The sequence below is a fragment of the Mucor velutinosus genome (genome assembly GCF_035048745.1).
Source record: "Mucor velutinosus strain NIH1002 chromosome Unknown tig00001547, whole genome shotgun sequence".
NCBI lineage: Eukaryota > Fungi > Mucoromycota > Mucoromycetes > Mucorales > Mucoraceae > Mucor > Mucor velutinosus.
The window spans coordinates 861,805-880,220 of NW_027041901.1; the positions used below are offsets into that span (position 1 = coordinate 861,805).

General features: G+C 42.0%; 7 protein-coding genes across 7 annotated transcripts; 5 read left to right on the forward strand and 2 right to left on the reverse strand.

The window, feature by feature from the left end:
* Nucleotides 1-1,341: 1,341 nt before the first annotated feature.
* Nucleotides 1,342-3,607, forward strand: ATC70_006710 (uncharacterized protein; the record flags this gene model as incomplete). The annotated part of the gene is made up of 2 exons (XM_064825981.1): nucleotides 1,342-1,800; nucleotides 1,865-3,607. The coding sequence occupies 2 exons, from the start codon at nucleotides 1,342-1,344 to the stop codon at nucleotides 3,605-3,607; spliced, it is 2,202 nt and encodes a 733-aa protein (XP_064687495.1).
* Nucleotides 3,608-3,923: 316 nt separating this feature from the next.
* COX4 (Cytochrome c oxidase subunit 4) lies at nucleotides 3,924-5,327 on the reverse strand (the record flags this gene model as incomplete). The annotated part of the gene is made up of 4 exons (XM_064825982.1): nucleotides 3,924-4,924; nucleotides 4,999-5,069; nucleotides 5,123-5,193; nucleotides 5,253-5,327. 4 exons carry the CDS (start codon nucleotides 5,325-5,327, stop codon nucleotides 3,924-3,926), a joined length of 1,218 nt encoding a protein of 405 aa, XP_064687496.1.
* Nucleotides 5,328-5,562: 235 nt separating this feature from the next.
* ATC70_006712 (uncharacterized protein) lies at nucleotides 5,563-7,185 on the forward strand (the record flags this gene model as incomplete). The annotated part of the gene is made up of 1 exon (XM_064825983.1): nucleotides 5,563-7,185. One exon carries the CDS (start codon nucleotides 5,563-5,565, stop codon nucleotides 7,183-7,185), a length of 1,623 nt encoding a protein of 540 aa, XP_064687497.1.
* Nucleotides 7,186-7,823: 638 nt separating this feature from the next.
* On the forward strand, nucleotides 7,824-9,299 carry RIC1 (WD40 repeat protein; the record flags this gene model as incomplete). Its single annotated transcript, XM_064825984.1, has 1 exon — nucleotides 7,824-9,299. The coding sequence occupies one exon, from the start codon at nucleotides 7,824-7,826 to the stop codon at nucleotides 9,297-9,299; it is 1,476 nt and encodes a 491-aa protein (XP_064687498.1).
* A 505-nt stretch (nucleotides 9,300-9,804) lies between these two features.
* On the reverse strand, nucleotides 9,805-10,854 carry ATC70_006714 (uncharacterized protein; the record flags this gene model as incomplete). The annotated part of the gene is made up of 3 exons (XM_064825985.1): nucleotides 9,805-9,891; nucleotides 9,963-10,436; nucleotides 10,507-10,854. The coding sequence occupies 3 exons, from the start codon at nucleotides 10,852-10,854 to the stop codon at nucleotides 9,805-9,807; spliced, it is 909 nt and encodes a 302-aa protein (XP_064687499.1).
* A 2,500-nt stretch (nucleotides 10,855-13,354) lies between these two features.
* On the forward strand, nucleotides 13,355-15,542 carry ATC70_006715 (uncharacterized protein; the record flags this gene model as incomplete). The annotated part of the gene is made up of 9 exons (XM_064825986.1): nucleotides 13,355-13,382; nucleotides 13,441-13,679; nucleotides 13,739-13,944; nucleotides 13,997-14,131; nucleotides 14,186-14,402; nucleotides 14,458-14,554; nucleotides 14,611-15,063; nucleotides 15,116-15,326; nucleotides 15,392-15,542. The coding sequence occupies 9 exons, from the start codon at nucleotides 13,355-13,357 to the stop codon at nucleotides 15,540-15,542; spliced, it is 1,737 nt and encodes a 578-aa protein (XP_064687500.1).
* A 183-nt stretch (nucleotides 15,543-15,725) lies between these two features.
* RPL34B_2 (60S ribosomal protein L34B) lies at nucleotides 15,726-18,177 on the forward strand (the record flags this gene model as incomplete). The annotated part of the gene is made up of 9 exons (XM_064825987.1): nucleotides 15,726-15,939; nucleotides 15,999-16,129; nucleotides 16,184-16,280; nucleotides 16,346-16,381; nucleotides 16,435-17,028; nucleotides 17,083-17,201; nucleotides 17,263-17,507; nucleotides 17,559-17,901; nucleotides 17,959-18,177. 9 exons carry the CDS (start codon nucleotides 15,726-15,728, stop codon nucleotides 18,175-18,177), a joined length of 1,998 nt encoding a protein of 665 aa, XP_064687501.1.
* Between the last annotated feature and the right edge of the window lie 239 nt (nucleotides 18,178-18,416).

The following is an 18,416-nucleotide window of genomic DNA, read 5'->3' on the forward strand; positions in this document are numbered from 1 at the left end:
CCATGCTTATCCTTACGGTAATACTGCCATTGGAAACTCAAAAGAATGGCACTGGTAAATGGAAAGTAATATAGCCATTTAGTTCTGCTTTGGTCACGCAATCTTATATCTCTCGCATAGACTCAGTCGCTAGATATTACCCATCCAACTCTTATACGATACTGGAAATTGCCCTTCCAGCCTGAGTATCTGTTTTATAATACCTCACCTTTCAATTGTCAAACATTCGAGCAAGGTATGCAACAGCCACTTTAACTTAAACCTTGAAACTCTTAGTTCACAGGCTAACTATATATAAATGCATTCATTCATGCTGATGTGTATCACCATTCGTTCGCTGCGGTAAGATGCAATTAGTAAACCGCAGTCTCTATTGTCACACGCTTTATGGATGGTTGCTATGAACGACACTTGTTGGTCTATAAACGCTTTTGTTCATTGACAATGGCCCTAAAGTACACATTAGTGTATTCAAGTTAAGTATGCCAACATCAAAAGTCTCATCTCATCAAAGACAGACAGCAAATTCTAGTGCTATTCTTACAACATGGTCCAATGTTGTTCAACTCATGTTCGATCTAGCAAGGAACCGAAATAAAGCAATGGTATCAAGATGATAACGTGCCAACTAACCTCATTGCTGTTCTTGTCGACAGCTTTACAAGTAGCGTAAAGAGGGAGAGAAAGAGAAACGTATACGAGTATACATCTGCATCTGTGTCATCAATCTATTATTATCACCATAGGAAGGTCAGTAGTGGACAAGAAAGGTACCACATGTCAGCGGGTTATCCCTTCACCAGCTGACAGCATTTTAGGGGATATTGTGTTCTGACACTCTTTGTGGTGCATGAACAAACTGCATTCTTTTAGATAATCTTTTGTTTATTGTAAAATTGTATCATTTGCGAGTAATATGATGTGGATATTTGTCTACTCCAGTGATGCGGTGTGGATCAAATAGTGTTGACCTTGAAAATGGCAAATGTTTCAGCGCAATATTCAATGTGAGGATGAGATAAGCTTGTCAATTTGAAGTGCTGCTGTTGTTATTGTTGTTGATCCAATTAAGCCCATATTGCCTAATTAGCTATACCACGAAAAAACATGCCGTGCTTCATTGTTCCGTAAAACAAAACATATATTTTTTCGTCGCGCGGGTGACTAAAAATGCGATTATTGTACGACAGCGAAAACTGGCAATGATCATCATGTGTCTCTCATTTTGATAAGGGAAAATTTATTCTTTTTTTTTTTTTTTTTTTTTTTTTTTTAGTTTGTCTATAAATTAGAAAACCTATAGGACCTCTTCCCTATCTCTTCTTTACTTTATTTTTCATTATGAAATATTCAATTTCATCTGCCGTTTTACTGCTCGTTGGTGCTTCATCTGCACTGGCTGCAGTGGCTCCCCATGGAGACTCGCCCCGCAAAGCATACCAAAAGGGTTTGTCTCGCAGTTTTGGACCTGAAGTGCCTTATCGGGAATATACTACGCCTAGTTGGTCTCAGCGCCAAAAAGATTACAGCCAATTTACTATCACTGATCATGCTGAAGACATTGCCGTTGCATTTGCTGAAGCAGAGCTCACCTCCAGCGAATTTGTCGTTACCAGCTCTTACAAGTCTGATCTCAACGGTGTCACCCATGTCTATTTGCGCCAAAAGGTGAACGGACTGGAAGTTCTGAATGGTGATATCAACATCAATGTAGATCGCTTTGGTCAGATCATCTCTTACGGTGACTCATTTGCTAGAGGCATGAGTCTTAGCAACAAACAAGATGCTACACTCTTCACGGTAAGTAAACAAATAAATAACTTGAGCCCCTTGCATGGTTATTTACCCATCTCATGATGATTAGAAGGTGCAAAAAGGTCTTAGAGCCGTTTCAAGTTCATTCACGCAAGTTATCTTTGCTGCATCCAGTCAGCCACAAGAAGAGTCCTCGGAAGATGTCGTTTATCCTATCGTCAATCAACACAAGGACATCATTGATCCCGCTGAAGCCGTCTTATCTCTGATGACATTCGTCAAGTCTTCCTTGCCTGATCCATCTGTGGTTGATTATCTCATCCCTGATAATCTCATCATGGTCAATCACCTGACGAAGCGCGGTGAAGACGAGGAACTGACTCTCCAGTTTGACAACGTGCCCTTTGCTCAATCCCCTGTTGAAGCACGTCAAGCTTACATTCAGAAAGAGAATGGCGATTTGCAGTTGGTCTGGGACTTGCAATATGAGTTGCATGATAATTGGTACAACGGTCATGTGAATGCTCATGATGGCACCATCGTTGGTTTGGTCGATTGGGTTTCAAGTGCAGCCGCTTACAACGTTATTCCATTTGGCTACAACGACCCCAATGACGGCAAGCAACAGCTCATTAAGGATCCTCATGACAAGTGGGCTAGCCCTGACGGCTGGCATGCCCAAGGTGTTCTCTCCAAGGGTGCCAAAACATTCAATGTCACTATCGGCAACAATGCTTACACTCACACCAACCCTGATGGCGGATCTGATTGGCAAAAAAACTATCGCCCCAGCGGCGATGTGGATGACAACGGCGATATCGTATTTGACTATGTCGCCAATTTTGAAAAGGATGAGCCTCAAGACTATGAAGACGCCGCAGTGACCAACCTGTTCTACTGGTGTAATACAGCGCATGATTTCTTCCACAGATACGGTTTTGATGAGAAGGCTGGTAACTTCCAACAAGACAACTTGGGACGTGGACGCAAGAATGACGACGGCGAGGGTGATGCTGTCATTGCCAATGCTCAAGATGGCTCTGGCCGCAACAATGCCAATTTCGCTACTCCCCCTGATGGTAAGCATGGTAAGATGCGCATGTACATTTGGGATCAGACAAAGCCTATGCGCGATGGAGATTTCGAAAGCGGTATTGTCATTCATGAATATACCCACGGTGTGTCGATTCGTCTCACAGGTGGCCCCAAGAACTCCAACTGTCTTGGCTGGGGAGAAGCAGGCGGCATGGGTGAGGGTTGGGGAGACTTCATCGCCACTGTGATTCGCATGCGCGAAGGCTATACGCGCGAGGTCGAGTTTGGCATGGGCGACTACTCCAATGGTGGCGATGGCATTCGTAAATACAAGTACTCTACCTCCAATACTACCAACCCCAGCACTTACCGCATAATGGATCGCTTTGACTACTGGGGCGTGCATGCCAAGGGTGAAGTCTGGGCAGAGATGCTGTATGAAGTTTACTGGAACCTCGTTGATATCTTGGGGTTCACTCCTGAATGGTTCCCTCCTACGCCTTCGGATCCCTACAAGGTTGCTATGGACGACGAAGATCTCGACAAAGTGCGCACTCACATTACATCACATGGTAACACACTTGCTGTGCAACTGGTTATTGATGGTCTCAAGCTGCAGCCTTGTAATCCTACTTTTATCTCTGCTCGTGATGCCATCCTGAAAGCTGAAGAGCAGTTGACTGGTGGCAAGTACTACTGTGACATTTACCGTGCATTCTCCAAGCGTGGTCTTGGCCCTGGTGCTAAGCTTGAAAAGAGAGGATGGATGGAACAGCGTGTTGAAAGCTACAGCCTTCCTTCTCAATGCGAGGAATGAAATGGATAGCATCCATTGATCCGTATATAATGCCAATTTTGTTTTTTGTTTATTATTTTCTAATATATATATATATATATTGTTATCTTTCCTTCATTTTGCCTTTGCATGCTCAAAGACCTGATAATATCTCGCAAAGATCATTCAGTTATATATCAATTTTTCTTTTTATTTACATACACTTTCAATAAATCCATTCTTCACCAAGTATGAATTGCTAGCCCACTACATTAAATGTCAAGGTTTGAACGTGCCAAGAGGCGCCAAGATTACATAGCCAAGTACGCTGTCATTTGGGAGTGGATTTGCTTATAGTTTACCCACTGTCATTTGTGTCCCATTCACCCAGTTCTTTGTCGGACTCTATCACCATGACTGGCGGCATTGTGTTTATGTATTGGTGATGATAATAAACTGGATGCTGGCTGATCTGCGGTGATGAATGTGGAATGTAGTGTACCAAACGATATGGCAGGGCAGAGACGGCACCATGCTGGATGGAATAGGGCGGCTGATCGTGTTGCATAGATGATTGCTGTACTGTGTAAGCCTGCTGTCTCTTCTTTGGCTGCATGGCTAAATCCTCTCGTAGTATCATCGTTCGACCTGGACTCTGCTGTGGATGTCCCAGTTGCTCCAAATAATCTCTCTTCTTTTCAACAGCAGCCATGACGCCTCTTGCAGCACTTGGCTCCATTTCCTCAAAATCCTGCCATATGTAATCCTTCAATTCTCGCGCACCTGGTAAATCCTGGATCATTTTAGCAATGGTTGGATGTTTCAAACCAAAATAATCAGGCCCACTAGCAGAATTGGAGTGATCTCGCTGGCGGATTTCATTTGCTCTACGTACGACCACAGTCCAAGCGCCTGTGGAGGAGTTGGCAACAATAGGCTCATTGGGCTGATCTGCTGCTACCAACTGGAATTTGGGGCCTGCTTCACCGCCGCCGTCAATGATAGTGGCTGTAATAAGCGTGTTTTTGTTTGGATCTATCATGCTCGGATAGACTCTTTGTACAGTGTAGCCCACTGGAAAAATGTACCTCTCATTGTGAAATGCTTCGTGGTCTGTTACTATTCTCCCAAGATGTGTTACTGTCAGTACGCCGATTTGCAGTGGTAGGATGGGATTGCCGTGCTGATCTCTTTGAACGGGCTGTACTCGACGAGTTTTGGCTTTGCTTCTATTGATTCGGGATCTCTTTGGTGGAACAGACGGAACAGTTGCAGTTTCTTCGCTTTTGGTGGTTGCTGAATAGGGCCATGTCACACGCCGTGAAATTTGTGCGGTTGATGTGGTCACTGCAACAAGAGCTATTGCGTATGATTAACGTATGGTAAGCAAGGATAAGGACAAGGATAATATGGATTGGATTTTAAGCAGCTACCTTCGTCGCCACTATAGGATTCATCATTGACAGTGTCTTGATGCAAGCGGGCAATGCCATCCAAGAGTAAACTGGATGCTTCTGTCAATAGCCTGCTACACTGTGTCAATCGAAAAGCACTTACTCTCTTTCAAACATGAGCATTCTGATCTCTTTCTTGGCCCTGATAAATTTTCTTTTCAATGCATTGTTCAGCTACCAAAGTGTGTCAATGATCCGCGTTGATGTTCATGCAGAATTAGCAGCTACTGTACTTGGATCTTTTCTTGCACCAAGGCCCTCAAGTCCTTCTGCTTGGCTGCATGCTGCTTATGAGGCGATGTAGTCATCTTAATGACTCAAATAAGACGAGAAAAAAGGAGACAAAAGAAGAAATAAAAGTCTATTTCATACGAAATGGGATGATGCTGATGAAAGCTAATTTGCCACCCCCTTTATTTCAGGTTAATGTTACACACAGCTTTTGATTAATTAACGCTGAATGGTGGTGGTGGTGGTGGTGGTGGTGGTGGTGGAAGGCTGGTCGTGGTTTATTTTCTTTTTCTGTTTGTACTCTACATCGACATGGATATACTGTTGAAAAAGCAGAACAGAAAGAGCCTGCTGCTATTTAGCATAGCCTGCATTGTATTGCTGTATCTGATAGCACACTTGACACCAAAATCAACGACACTAGATGCAAGTACAGGACCAGCACAAGCAATAGCAGAAAGCCAACTTATTCGCAAGGTGAAGAAGCAAAAGCAGCAGCTGGAACAGGAAACAAGCCTTTTGGAACAACATATACTCAACAAGAGGATCCTGCCCGTCGAATTCCCAGACGCATTTGAATTCCACAGACCCCATGTCAATGAAAAGTTCATCACCTACTTGCCCCACTCTGGATTCCACAATCAACGCATCGAATTAGAAAACGCCCTGCTGCTGGCGTCCTATTTGAACCGCACCCTGCTGCTGCCAAGTGTCTATCTCGGCAATCCAGCTTTTCCATGGCTCAGATTCGACAAGATGTACGAAAGATTGCTACTGCAAACCAAGCAGGGACTTGAGTATTGTAGCCTCATTCGACCCGACGAGCCCTTGCCAACCGAATGCTTGAATTATCCTCGCTGGACGACCGTGCCCTGGACGTTCTTTTATAATTTCGAAAAGCTCAATCAAAAGGTGAGGATTGTGTTCCGGGAAGATCTCAGTTTCGAGTGGATCATGGACAGTTTCAAGCTGAAAATGGACGACATTTACCTGTTCAAGGATTATTCGCCATTTGAATTTCGTGTGTTTGATTTGCCTGAATCCACCACGCCATTGTCTCGGTTTGTCAACAGAATCGACCTCAGCACACTGGAAGCCATTGAGGAGAAGGTCATCCACTTTGGATCTGTGTTTGGGACCTACCGAGTGTTGGCGCAGAGTCAAGAGCACAAGGAGCTGCTGCTGTTCATCAGAGAAAACATGATCTTTACCAATCCGACATTGGTCGACATCACCAGCAGAATCGTGGATCAACTGGGTGGCATTGGGTCATTCGTGGGTGTTCATTTAAGAGTAGGAGACGGGCTATTCAAGGTCAGGGCGTCTATTAACGTGGACGACATATTCCACGCATTAGTAAACGAGTACACTGATCTGACACTGAAAGAGCTGCAAGATATCTATGATGTACACCATGACCAAGATCGCAAGGAGAACAGTGAATACGAGATTAGACAGCTCCGTGATTCCCATCAGCAGCAGCAAGTGACGTTTGAGCAACCGATCCATGTACAGCATCCCTCGGATATTCAGGCAAAGCTCGCTGCCAGCGGCGATGGTAGTGGTGCATCTAAACTGCCCATGTGTCAGGACAGAAAAAACGATCGATTCAGCGGTACAACCCTATACATAGCAACGGATTGTCCTGATCCTAGGAACCATCCGCTGTTACGCAAGATATTCGATACATTTCCTTGCGTTTTTGTGCTCTCTGATTTCAAAAATGAGCTAGCTGATCTGGACAAGATTCAAGTCATCGAGGAAAAGGTCAAGTTGACTTCCTACCTGATCCCCATGGTGGACGCCATGATCGCCTCTCAGGGACATTCATTCCACGGCACAAATGCAAGCACGTTTTCCACTTATATCGAGCGTCAGCTACATCCTGTCTACACGCATCAGACAATGGAATTGCAAGGTGCACCTCAGCCCTAAAGAGACCCCCCTCACAAAAGACTCAAACCGATCGATATTACCCAAACATGGAAATTAGAACGTCTGAATATTTTTTTTACATTTTGATCGATCGAACCACACCCACCCTTCTATATATATAAAATGGAATTTTTGTAATTGTCCTGCCAATTTCTCTTTTTTCCTCTTGTAAATAATTTATTTGTCATTTTGCAGAACCCATCATTTTATGAAGCCATTTACACTCTCATAGGCCTCTTTCTTTCTTTTTACTCTTAAACATCTCTCTTTTACTCTTTCTTTCTTTTTCTTTTTTTTTCTCTTTCTTTTTTTGAAACAAGAAAGCACATTTCGTAAAACTGCAAAGCATTCGTTATAACAAACGGTCCCGCGACCAGGTGGATTCGATACCTGCAGACCATCAACAGCAGCAACTCAAGAAGCAGAAGCAAACAACACACTATCTATCAGAGCCTTTTCAGGTTGTCGAGGCATTGACCAAGTGCCCACAGTGCCATGGAAAACTCAACAAACCAACAACGCTGCCTTGTGGATTCACAGTGTGTATTAATTGTATCCCAGATGAATCTGTCTGTATTGCACCTCAGTGCGATCGCATCCATACAACAGTTCTCCAGCCTAACGTCACTATCCAAGCAATGCAAGCGATCGTCGTCTCGTTTGAAGCATCGCACTCACTGGACGCATTACGCCAAAGCTTGAGTGTGCCAACCGAATGTCCCATTTGCTGCACTCGATTCACCAATGCGACAACGACACCCTGCGGACATGTATTTTGCAGAAACTGCCTCGTTCGCTCGTTGGATCACCAACGCTCCTGTCCATTCTGCAGAGATAACTTAGAATTCTGCCCGCCACCAACGAAAATCCTCGTTGATTTATTATCACAGCTCTACGCCATGGACGATGAAACAGATGATGCATTGGATCTTGATCCCAATTTCGAATCAGAGCACAGAGTGCCTCTACTCATTGGCAGCATGTCATTTCCTCACGTCAATTGCGCCATCCACGTTTTCGAGCCTAGATACCGTCTCATGTTACGTAGAATCATGGCATCCAGCCGAAGACGATTTGCAATGTGTTTGGCCCGCAGAAAGCGAAACGAAGGCGACCCGCCATTTTTCGAGTACGGCACTATTTTGGAATTAATGCACGTTCAAACCTTATCAGATGGCAGATCGATTGTGGAGGCTGTTGGATCTCATAGATTTAGAGTTACAAACTTTGAATTGACAGATGGCTATCATATGGCTGACATTGAAAGAATCGACGACATTGACAGAGAGCAAGAACACATGCTGGAACAACAGCAAATTCTTAGGGCCAGTGCATTGAGAGTGCGTCAAGCTCAACAACAACAAGCTCCCCCACAACCACAGCCCCAGCCTCGTCCTACAGCAGCAGCTCCTCAACCCATGTCGGCAAGACCTAGATCCATGATGCCTGCTCGTCCCATGTCTGCCAGTATGACTCGTCCTATGGCGAGACCCATGATGGCAAGATCTCCTGTCAGCATGCAAAGACCACCTCAGCAACAACAACAACAACAACAACAACAACAACAACCACAAATAATGGGCCCGCGCCAATCTTGGGCACAACAAGCACATCCTCAAACCCAATCACAAGTCAGTAGAGCTCCCTGGCAGCAAATGCATGTTCAAGGCCTATCTGCTGCTCGGCCTAAGCCTCATATGGTGTCTCAGCAACCGCAACAACCATCACCACAGCAACAATCAGTAGTGATTCCCGAAAAGGTGATCAAGAACCGCCAAGAACAATCTACTGACGAGATCCTGGATGAATTAGCTACATTCATTGAAAAGCTGACGAGACACAAAAGTCAAAATCCTGGCGATGGCATGTCCACTTGGTTAGGCGCCTTGGGAGATCCCCCTACGCTGCGAGGTCCTCAACGTGATCGAGTCATCTTTACTTGGTGGATCGTGAATTTCATGCCATTGGGCGAGGAAGAAAAGTATCCCTTGTTGGCCATGCGTACCATTCGTGAAAGAGTCTTGACGATCGTCTCTTGGGTGGATCGATTCGAAGATCAATGGTCCTTGTTCTTGAACAACCCAGGATCTTCCTCATCATCAAATCCAGCTTAACCTTCTGTCTTTTGTTGTATTTCTTAGTTATCATTATTTATTCATATTCATTCATTTCTACATATTTGTTTATTATTATGCTTTTGTACTATATTGCTATCACTAATCTATACTCCCCCTATATCGCCTCCTATTGATCTCCCCTATACCTTTTCATCATGACACATATTTCCTCATCTTCTGTTCGTACATCTATATATAAACCCACAATGTATTCTGTCATATACATCACGATTAACATGAGCGCAGAATTATATATGCATGCCATCGTACATTCCTTTTTTTTTTAAAAAAAAATAAAAAATAAAAAAAAAACATTTATGTGATAATATCAATCATATTTTGTGAGCATAGAAAGTGTGAGCATAAGAGTCATAAAAAATCAAGGAGTTTTCCAACAACTGAAAACATAAAGACGGACATAATTCAAAGGGAGGCAACAATGAAACAATAATAAGGAATCGTTTTCATATCAGGGTGGAGCCATGTTGTTGGATTTGTGATATCAAGGCGATCTTCTCCTTTTAGCCATATCAGAAGTGGTCTCTACTGTATCGTCCTGTTTACAAAGAAGGGATCTCAGCACACGATTCTAGAAATCAATAGTAAGCATGGTTAGAATCTTCCATGCAATTTCCCTTTTGGATGTTATCACCGCCTTACTTCTATTTCCAAATCATGAATCCTTTGTCTCAATTTATCCACTTCATCTTCTTCAGTATTGGGTGTATTGCTAAAGGGCAGTATGAATGGCAAAGGGGTTGTTGGTGAATTTGTGCCACTGTAAGAGATTGCAGAAGTGACAGGAGTCGTATTGGGCTTGGAAAGAAAGGGCGACGGCAAGGTCTTACTGCTGTTGCTGGACAACTGCCATTGAGATGTCGATGATGAGGATATGGCTGACGGTAGGCTCGGCGATACAGCGACTCTCCTAATTGGAGTGAACTTCATGCCGTTACTATTGCTACTCTTAAGACAAGCGGATCCTCCCTCCGTCTTGCGATGTCGATTAAGGGCATCTAGTCTGCTGAATGATCGTTGACATACAGAACATTGATAAGGCCTTTCACCTGTATGCAATTTTTGATGTCTTTTCAAATCATGCAAACGTAGAAACTGCTTCTTACAATCAGAACACTGTTGTTGGTGGTGAATGTAAGTCACTGTGATAGATCTGTTGCAAGCATTGCCACTTGAATTACCTTACCTGATATGGCTTTGAGGCTGAATGTGTCGCTCTGTGCGACTTTAGGTTATGAGCCCGATTGAAATTTTGGCCACACTCAATGCATGTATATAGCTTGTCTGTTTCCTCGTTTGACGTTGAAGGCTTTATCGAAAATTGACTGACAAGCGATCCGAAATGATGAGCCGTCGTGGTAGTTGGACTAATTGGCGTTGGTAATTTGTGCTGTAATTGAATGCTATTCAAGTTGTGATCAATAACTTGATTGCCAGAAGAGGGTGCTGATGATATTGACAGCGAGAGGAATCGTTGCCGATGATAATGATCGTCGTCGTTGTTGTTGGCGTTGTTGGCGTTTGGTTCGCTCATGGATATAATGCAGAAAAAAAAAAGAGAAATGAAAGGAGAACAAGAAAGAGAGGCAAGTAAAAAAAAAAAAAAAAAAAAGAAAATACAAAATATATATAAAAAGAAGAGAGAGAGAGAAAAAGAGAAAGAGAGGCAGTGGATATGGTGTGAATGATTGCTTGGGTCAAATTACTCCATTTATACAAAACGACATGGCTGAAAAAAATAATAAAATTTTGTTGTAGTACTTCCATATATACATCATTGCTTCAGCCATGATTCATTATCAATATACTATAGCCATAGTACAGGCACCCACGCACCACAGATCCACAGCAAGCCCTGTATAATACGTCTTCATGTAGTTGATGAGACAGCAGCTATGCGAATTATGCACTTGAATAGCATACCTTGATCATTTGCGTTGCTTGTTGGCTATAGTCAACCCAAGCCAGTTCCTAATATGTGTATGGCTTGTGGAATAAATACCAGACACAATGACTATTCTACCTATACTACAAGAGCATATCATTCTTTTGCACCAAAAAAAAAATGACATATGCTGTCCATGACACAGCTGTCGGTTCACTTCATAGCAATGTGCAGGACACGCAGCGAAAAAAAAAAGCAATAGAAAGAATTCTCCAACATTTGTTGTGAGATGTACATCTACTACGCATCGAAAAAAAAATTTTTTGAAGGCATCATGAGAAACTCTAAAACCTGATGTTTGCAAGACTACTATACACAAAACCTACGCTATCCACGCAAATGCGCATGATATCCTCTCATTTTCCATGTGGCTAAAAAAAAAAAAATTAAGATTTGCTTTACACAATAGATCTACTTTTAGATTACATCCGATCGGCAGTATCTTGAGGTATGGAAGCGAACGAATTAGTTTGTAGAGGACAATTGAAGTGAACTATAAAGCGGGCGTTTCTTTAGTTTGACCGTCCAAATGTAATGCTTTTCATTAGTATTATAATCTTTCCAGGATATTAAGCATCTTTGAGGAAACCAATTCGTTTAAACTTCAAGACATACACTTTAGCTTTTTTCAAGATGGTCAATCACTACACGCGAGATCTTTACATTGACATTTAAGTGGTGCATTTTACTACTATATACTAGAATTCTATTTTTTTGACCTTCGTTGCAATAAAGGATTTTCTGTAAACGATCTATAACTGTGAATCTTGTTCTGCTGCGACGCCCCACATGTTAATCATTGAGAAAAGCTCATGTTAGGCAGATAGCATACTTGCATTATCCCTTACTGCTCAAATATGTGTAAAATAAAGCAAAATTGGATGCATTTGAGCCGTGTTTTCTCGTGTCAGACACCGTTTTAGACCGCCAGAATGGCACCAAACAATTACTCTCAACTTGCACTTACTTTCTGATACCTTTGCTCAACTTTTTTGGGATCGTCAAAAATCGACCAAAAATCGACCTCCAAAAACCGTGAAGGCTTTTCTATGGCATATATATTAGATCGAAATGTTTCTATCGTTTCAAGGCAACCCCTGAAGCATTATTTTTGAAACTTTTACATGTAGGATTTCAGCATTTTTATCAAAACACTCATTTTATATTTTGGCAATTTGCTCAATAAGTTAATTAATAATATGGGTTTTATTTGGTACCATTGGATGCGCCTTGAGAAGTTTTTTTTTTGTAGGGGAGACGAGCTCCAGGTTTTATTTCAAGTCCTTTAAATGTCATACTGAGTGATAGAAAAGACTGTTAGTGGACCCAATGTCAGTCATGATGGGGAAAGAAATCTACTACAAATAAGGTGCGGCACTTAGAGCCAATACAATCATGCTAAGTTGTCACACAGAGATACGGGATAAGAGAACCTTCACCAAACGAGGACATCAGTACGACCGTAAATAATTAATCAAAATGTGTTCACTGGGATTTGAACCGGGATCATCCAGATGGCATGCTGGATGCTTAATCACTTCGCCCTACCACCACGGGCACAGTATTAGGGAGTACGAGCTGATCATCACAAGTTACATAGTCGAATCTTGCAAAATTGATCGATCAAGTCGCAAATGGATCAGATATCAACGAATCGGGTCAATATGGCGAGCGGAGATTAAAACAAATTTTGGCTTCTGCTAGATTCAATACTATGCTTGCCGTGAAGGTAGTTGGTGCTGCTGAAAGCTTCTAATAGAATGATGTTGCAAATCAAAAAGTGCTATGGCTCAGGCTAATTGTCTTTTCTGCTTCTTTGCACATTTACTTAGTTGATCTATATAAAAAGTATGAAACGCATTTTGAAATGCCAATGCCAATGCCAAAGCAACATTGCCCACCCTATTTGAGATTCCACACTGCTAGTGTAAGCCCTAGTGTTTATTACCCAATATGTTAGACGGAGAAAAAGCCTGTTTTGGACTTTCAATCTTTTCTCAACTGCTCTTTTGTTTTATTTTCATAAAGCCATCAATTACTTTAGCAAGGGGTGTATACATTTGCCATTGCTTACTGAATCAAGAACTCAATGCTTCGATTCGTAAAAAATATCTCAAGTAAGTCGCCCTGTCAATGGTAATGGGAAAAGTCTTAATCATTCAATTATTTTGGCAGAGGCAGCAACAGATTCTTTCAAAGTTGTATCCACAAGATTAAAGACAATGAGCAGCACTAATAAGACCACAACTGTACACCATCAAGCGGAAATCGGAAAAAACGAATACATCCATAGAGTCAAAATTCTCAATCTGCCTCCACATGAGATAAATTCTACCAAACGGCTGTTACAAAGCCATGGAATACACAAATTCAAAAAGGCACCAAAATGGGAATATGCTTTTCTCAATTGTGAAGTAAGCGATACAGTATCTGGATCCAGCCTCGCTCAAGAAACTAACTTGTATGTGTGTAGACTGAGGAAGCTGCGCGATTAGCCATGTCAAAATTAGAAGGCGTGGAATTCAAAAAGAAGACTCTCGTAACCGAATATTCAAAAGTGTCAGAAAAGGCATTTCGATCGAGATTTGAGACAAAGAAGAAGAAAGCCGAAGACATTGTTGAGATTGATACTAGGACACCCACAGAAAAGTTGGCAGATCAAGTTACGCCCCTCTACAAGTAAAACTACAAAAGCTCGATGAGATGGCATGTTGTTAACGGTTCTCTATAGAGTGCCATACCACGATCAAGTAGCCAAGAAGCATAAATTAGGAGCACGGTACCTGAATACCCTTAGAAAGAAGGTGCATGCGCTTCCAGAAATCAACGACGCAGGAAAAGAGCAAATTGCCTGGACAAATACACTGTGAGTCATATTCAAGCATTATGCAACCGTGCAGCTCATGTGTCAGCTCAATAGAGAAGGAATGGATTGTGAGATTTTAGATACGATTCAGTCGCCAGACATCAACGGCTATAGAACGAAATGCGAGTTCACGATTGGCAAGAATTTAGAAGGCAAAGAAACAGTCGGCTTTCTATTGGGATTATACAGAGATGGCATTACCGCCGTAGTAAGCTCTGATGAATGCTTGCATCTGCCTGAAAAAGCAAAGGAGATAGCCAAGACAATGGAGGTATGTCATTGAAGAATACTGCATGGACAATTGCTTATGCTGATTCCTCTGGAAGAACTACATCAGAGAGTCAGATTACGATGTTTATGATCGAGTTGAAAAAGTAGGCGTATGGCGATCCATCATGACAAGGACACAAAGAACCGGCGATAGTAAATATTCCCACTTCCAGAATATGAATGTGTTCACTGATGTGGTTGCCATGTAGTCATGATTTTAATACAAATGAACACCAAAGAGTTAAGCGATGAACAAGTAATGGCGGAAAAGAAGAAATTGGTTGATTATTGGGACAAGAGTGGCATCAATGCGACAACCTTGATGTTACAGATATGGAATGGAGATTCTAATGGTATTACAGATAAAGGTACAACAGAGATTTTGACAGGTGATGGGTACGTATACGAAGAGATTCTGGGCTGTAGATTCCGTATCTCCAGTAGTGCCTTCTTCCAAGTTAATACGCCCGCTACAGAACTATTGTACTCCAAATGTGCAGAATGGAGCAATATCAATGAGAACAAGAAAACAACCTTGCTGGATCTCTGTTGTGGAACAGGCACCATTGGTATCACTATGGCAACCAAAGTGGATAGAGTGGTCGGTATAGAAATGATCCCTGAAGCCATTGTGGATGCTAAAGCCAACGCCTTGATGAATAGTAAGCACCCTTCAGATATGCTGTGTTTCATGTGCTGATATATCTAAAATAGACATCATAAATGTCCAATATTATGCTAGCAAAGTGGAGGAAAAGATTGACATTGTCGCTAACGAAAAGAACGAAGAGGTAGTTGCCATTTTGGATCCACCGAGAAATGGAGTGCATACATCTGTCATTCGTGCTGTTAGAGAGTCTGAGCAAATTCAAAAAGTGATTTTCATCAGTTGCGATGCTAAACAAGCCATGCAAAACTTTATTGGGTATGTGATAATGGCACTTTTTTTTTTTTTTTTTGACACGGTTGGATGCTAACATTTTATGAAAGATTGTGTCGACCTACATCCAACAGATTCAAAGGGCTGCCGTTCAAGCCATCTCGAGCAGTGTCTATTGACTTGTTTCCGCATACAGATCACTGCGAGTTGATGATTGAATTTGTGCGAATCAATCAAGGCACCACAGAAATCAACGTTTGAAACGAGTTTGTGTAGCTAATTTTTGCACTCATTCACGTCACCCTACTCTATATTGTAATATACAAAGAACAACGCAGGAGCAACCCTTTTTTACAAAGTTGCTTTCCCTTTCTTTTTTTTATACCTTCTTTTCCTCTCTTTCTTTCACTTTGGAAAAACAATAATAAAAAAGCCAGAACACAAATGTCTGAGGATATTGCTGGATCTTCATTTCTTGGAACAAGTACCAACTTCTTTTTACCCGAATCCAGGACAATGTCTTTTGCAGTAGATGAGGAAGACCCTTGGAGCGCTGCGGGATTTGACCCCGTAAACGATATGAGGCAGCCTTTAACACAAAGCCAGACCATGGACGAACAGTTGGTGACTGAAGGTATCACTGCTGCGAATGTGTTGGGTATGTTCTTGCTTGCATTCTCGTTGAAACACTGTGTAGTAAACTGTCTTCGTATTTAGTCGGAGTCGATCTACCTGAAGTGTTCGATACTGCTTACATTCGTGCGGGACCTGTTGGAGATCGAGTGAGCGTAGAAGCATTGGAAGTGATCATCGGGCTAGGAGGACTTGGGCCGCGTGTATTTGAACAAGTAGGTAATACTTACATGATGGCTTCGAGTTCATTCAAGTTGATTCTCGTGTAGATTGCTGCTTTGATTGTGCCTTCAAATGCCATGTATGTGACAAGAAATGAATTCAATACTGGGTTGGCTTTGCTTGGATTTGCTCAGAAGAATATGGGTATGTGCACAGTAGCATGGCGATGTTTATTGATGACCTGATAAATTAAAATGTGGATCTATTAGAGCTGTCTCTGTTGAAAGTATACCAGCACAGAAATGGTAAGACATCCACTGTATCGAGAGGCACGGGCACTAACATTCTCTCATGGCAGATTTACCGATTCCACTATTATCAAACCTCAACAACGTATCAATAAAGCGGTCCAATCCCCTTATGGCGTCCAACACTAAATCTAAACGTCGACAAAGCTTCGACGATGATCCATGGAGGATTGCATCAACACCGCCTGCCGCAAACAATGGATTTCCTTATCAGGTGAATGACAGTATCGACGTTGCTATTGCCGGAAGAAACACAAATGACCCCACTGTTCTGACTTCAACTGGGCTTGATACTAGCAACCAAACATCTGACAATGATACAACGACAGCCTCAGCGGCAAAGACAACAGTACCCAAGCGATTTGTGCCTGTGGATGTTATCACGGACAAAGCATCGACTCAGGCATTAGTGAAAGCATCTACCGAAAGTTACCAATGGTTTCTGGACCTAGATCAAATTACTGTAACTGTCGCAGAAAAGGAAGGCTTCTTATTCACACACATTAATTACTGGGTCCACAGCAATCAACGTCAAACATCCGTAAGACGACGATACAGTGATTTCTACTGGTTTTGGGAAACTCTGTTGAAACGCTATCCCTTTAGAGTTATTCCAAATCTGCCACCTAAAAAGATTTCAGGAAGTAGGTCAATTTGAGAATCTGTTAATGCGGTATACTCATATCAATTGAATGTAGAGGACAAAGCATTTCTTGAAAAGAGATGTCAAGGCTTATCACGTTTTATAAATTGTATTGTGCGACATCCTGTGTTGAAAAATGACGAAGAAGTAATCACATTTTTAACAGAGCAAACGGTAATGCAACACATTTCTCTCCTACTTGTATAACTATTAATTTATTTGAAATGAACCACAGGAGTTCCTAGCTTGGAGAAGAGCTAAATTGCCCAACTTGGAGGAAGAATTTGTACGAGTTAACCCGCAGACGGAAGAACTGGAGACATTTATACCTAAGGATTTGGACTCTCGCATTGAGCAAATCAAGAGCAGTTTGCCCAGCTCCATTGAAAAGTACGATACCTTATGCTCTGTTATGGAAAAGACAATCCGACTGAAAGAGGCGAGAGCTATAGAGATGAGGCTATATAATGATACCTTGAAGTAAGTGGACCATGCTTTCAGTTTATGCACTTGTATTCAAATGTCAACCAGGGAACTGAGAGACGTTGAGCATCAATGCTTTGTACCCAACTGTCAAGCATGTGGACAAGTGGTTCGTGGCTATGAAAACGTCGGCACCTACCTAAGTAATGACAGTTCGATTATCGAGGCTGAAACTGCCTCTGCCATCACTGGTGTGCTTGAAAACTTGAAGAGACATCGAGACATATCGGGATCCTTTTTAGAAATGTTGGATCGAAAGTCCAAATTAGATGCAAACCAGATCAGTGCTCTCTACAAAAAGATAGCTGCAAATACAGCCAGAGTAAATCAAAATAGAGGAGTTCCTGGATTGGAGTCTGAAGTAGAGCGCTTAGATACCACCATCAAAGCAGTAAGTATTATGCTTAAACTGCACATATATGGGGTCACTCAATGAACGAGCACATAGGATACCGAAAAAATGATTTACCAGCAGAGAAGAGATACCTATATCCGCTATTGTTTAGCAAGCGAGTTATCTTATTTGCATAAGCAGCAGGCATTTGTTTCATTGCTCTATCAGAACTATGTTCATGAGCAATTGCAATATGCTCGTAGAACTGTTGACAACTGGAAAGCATTGGAGGCCCTTTTGTGCGAATTGCCAAAACCAGAAGACTTTTCTTGATCTACTTAATTTTGATGACCACATAAGATACATATATACCCACTTTGTGAAAAAAAAAGAATGACACCATGAATAAATTCAACATGTAACTTTTCGATAACAATGTCTTAGTTTTGAGACAATTCTTGAGCTTTTAAACATCCAAATGTAGACTTCACATCAGGCCAGATCAGATCCATTATTACATCAGGCACACAATCAGATAGGAAAGATCGAGAGAAGATGAACAATTGAATATA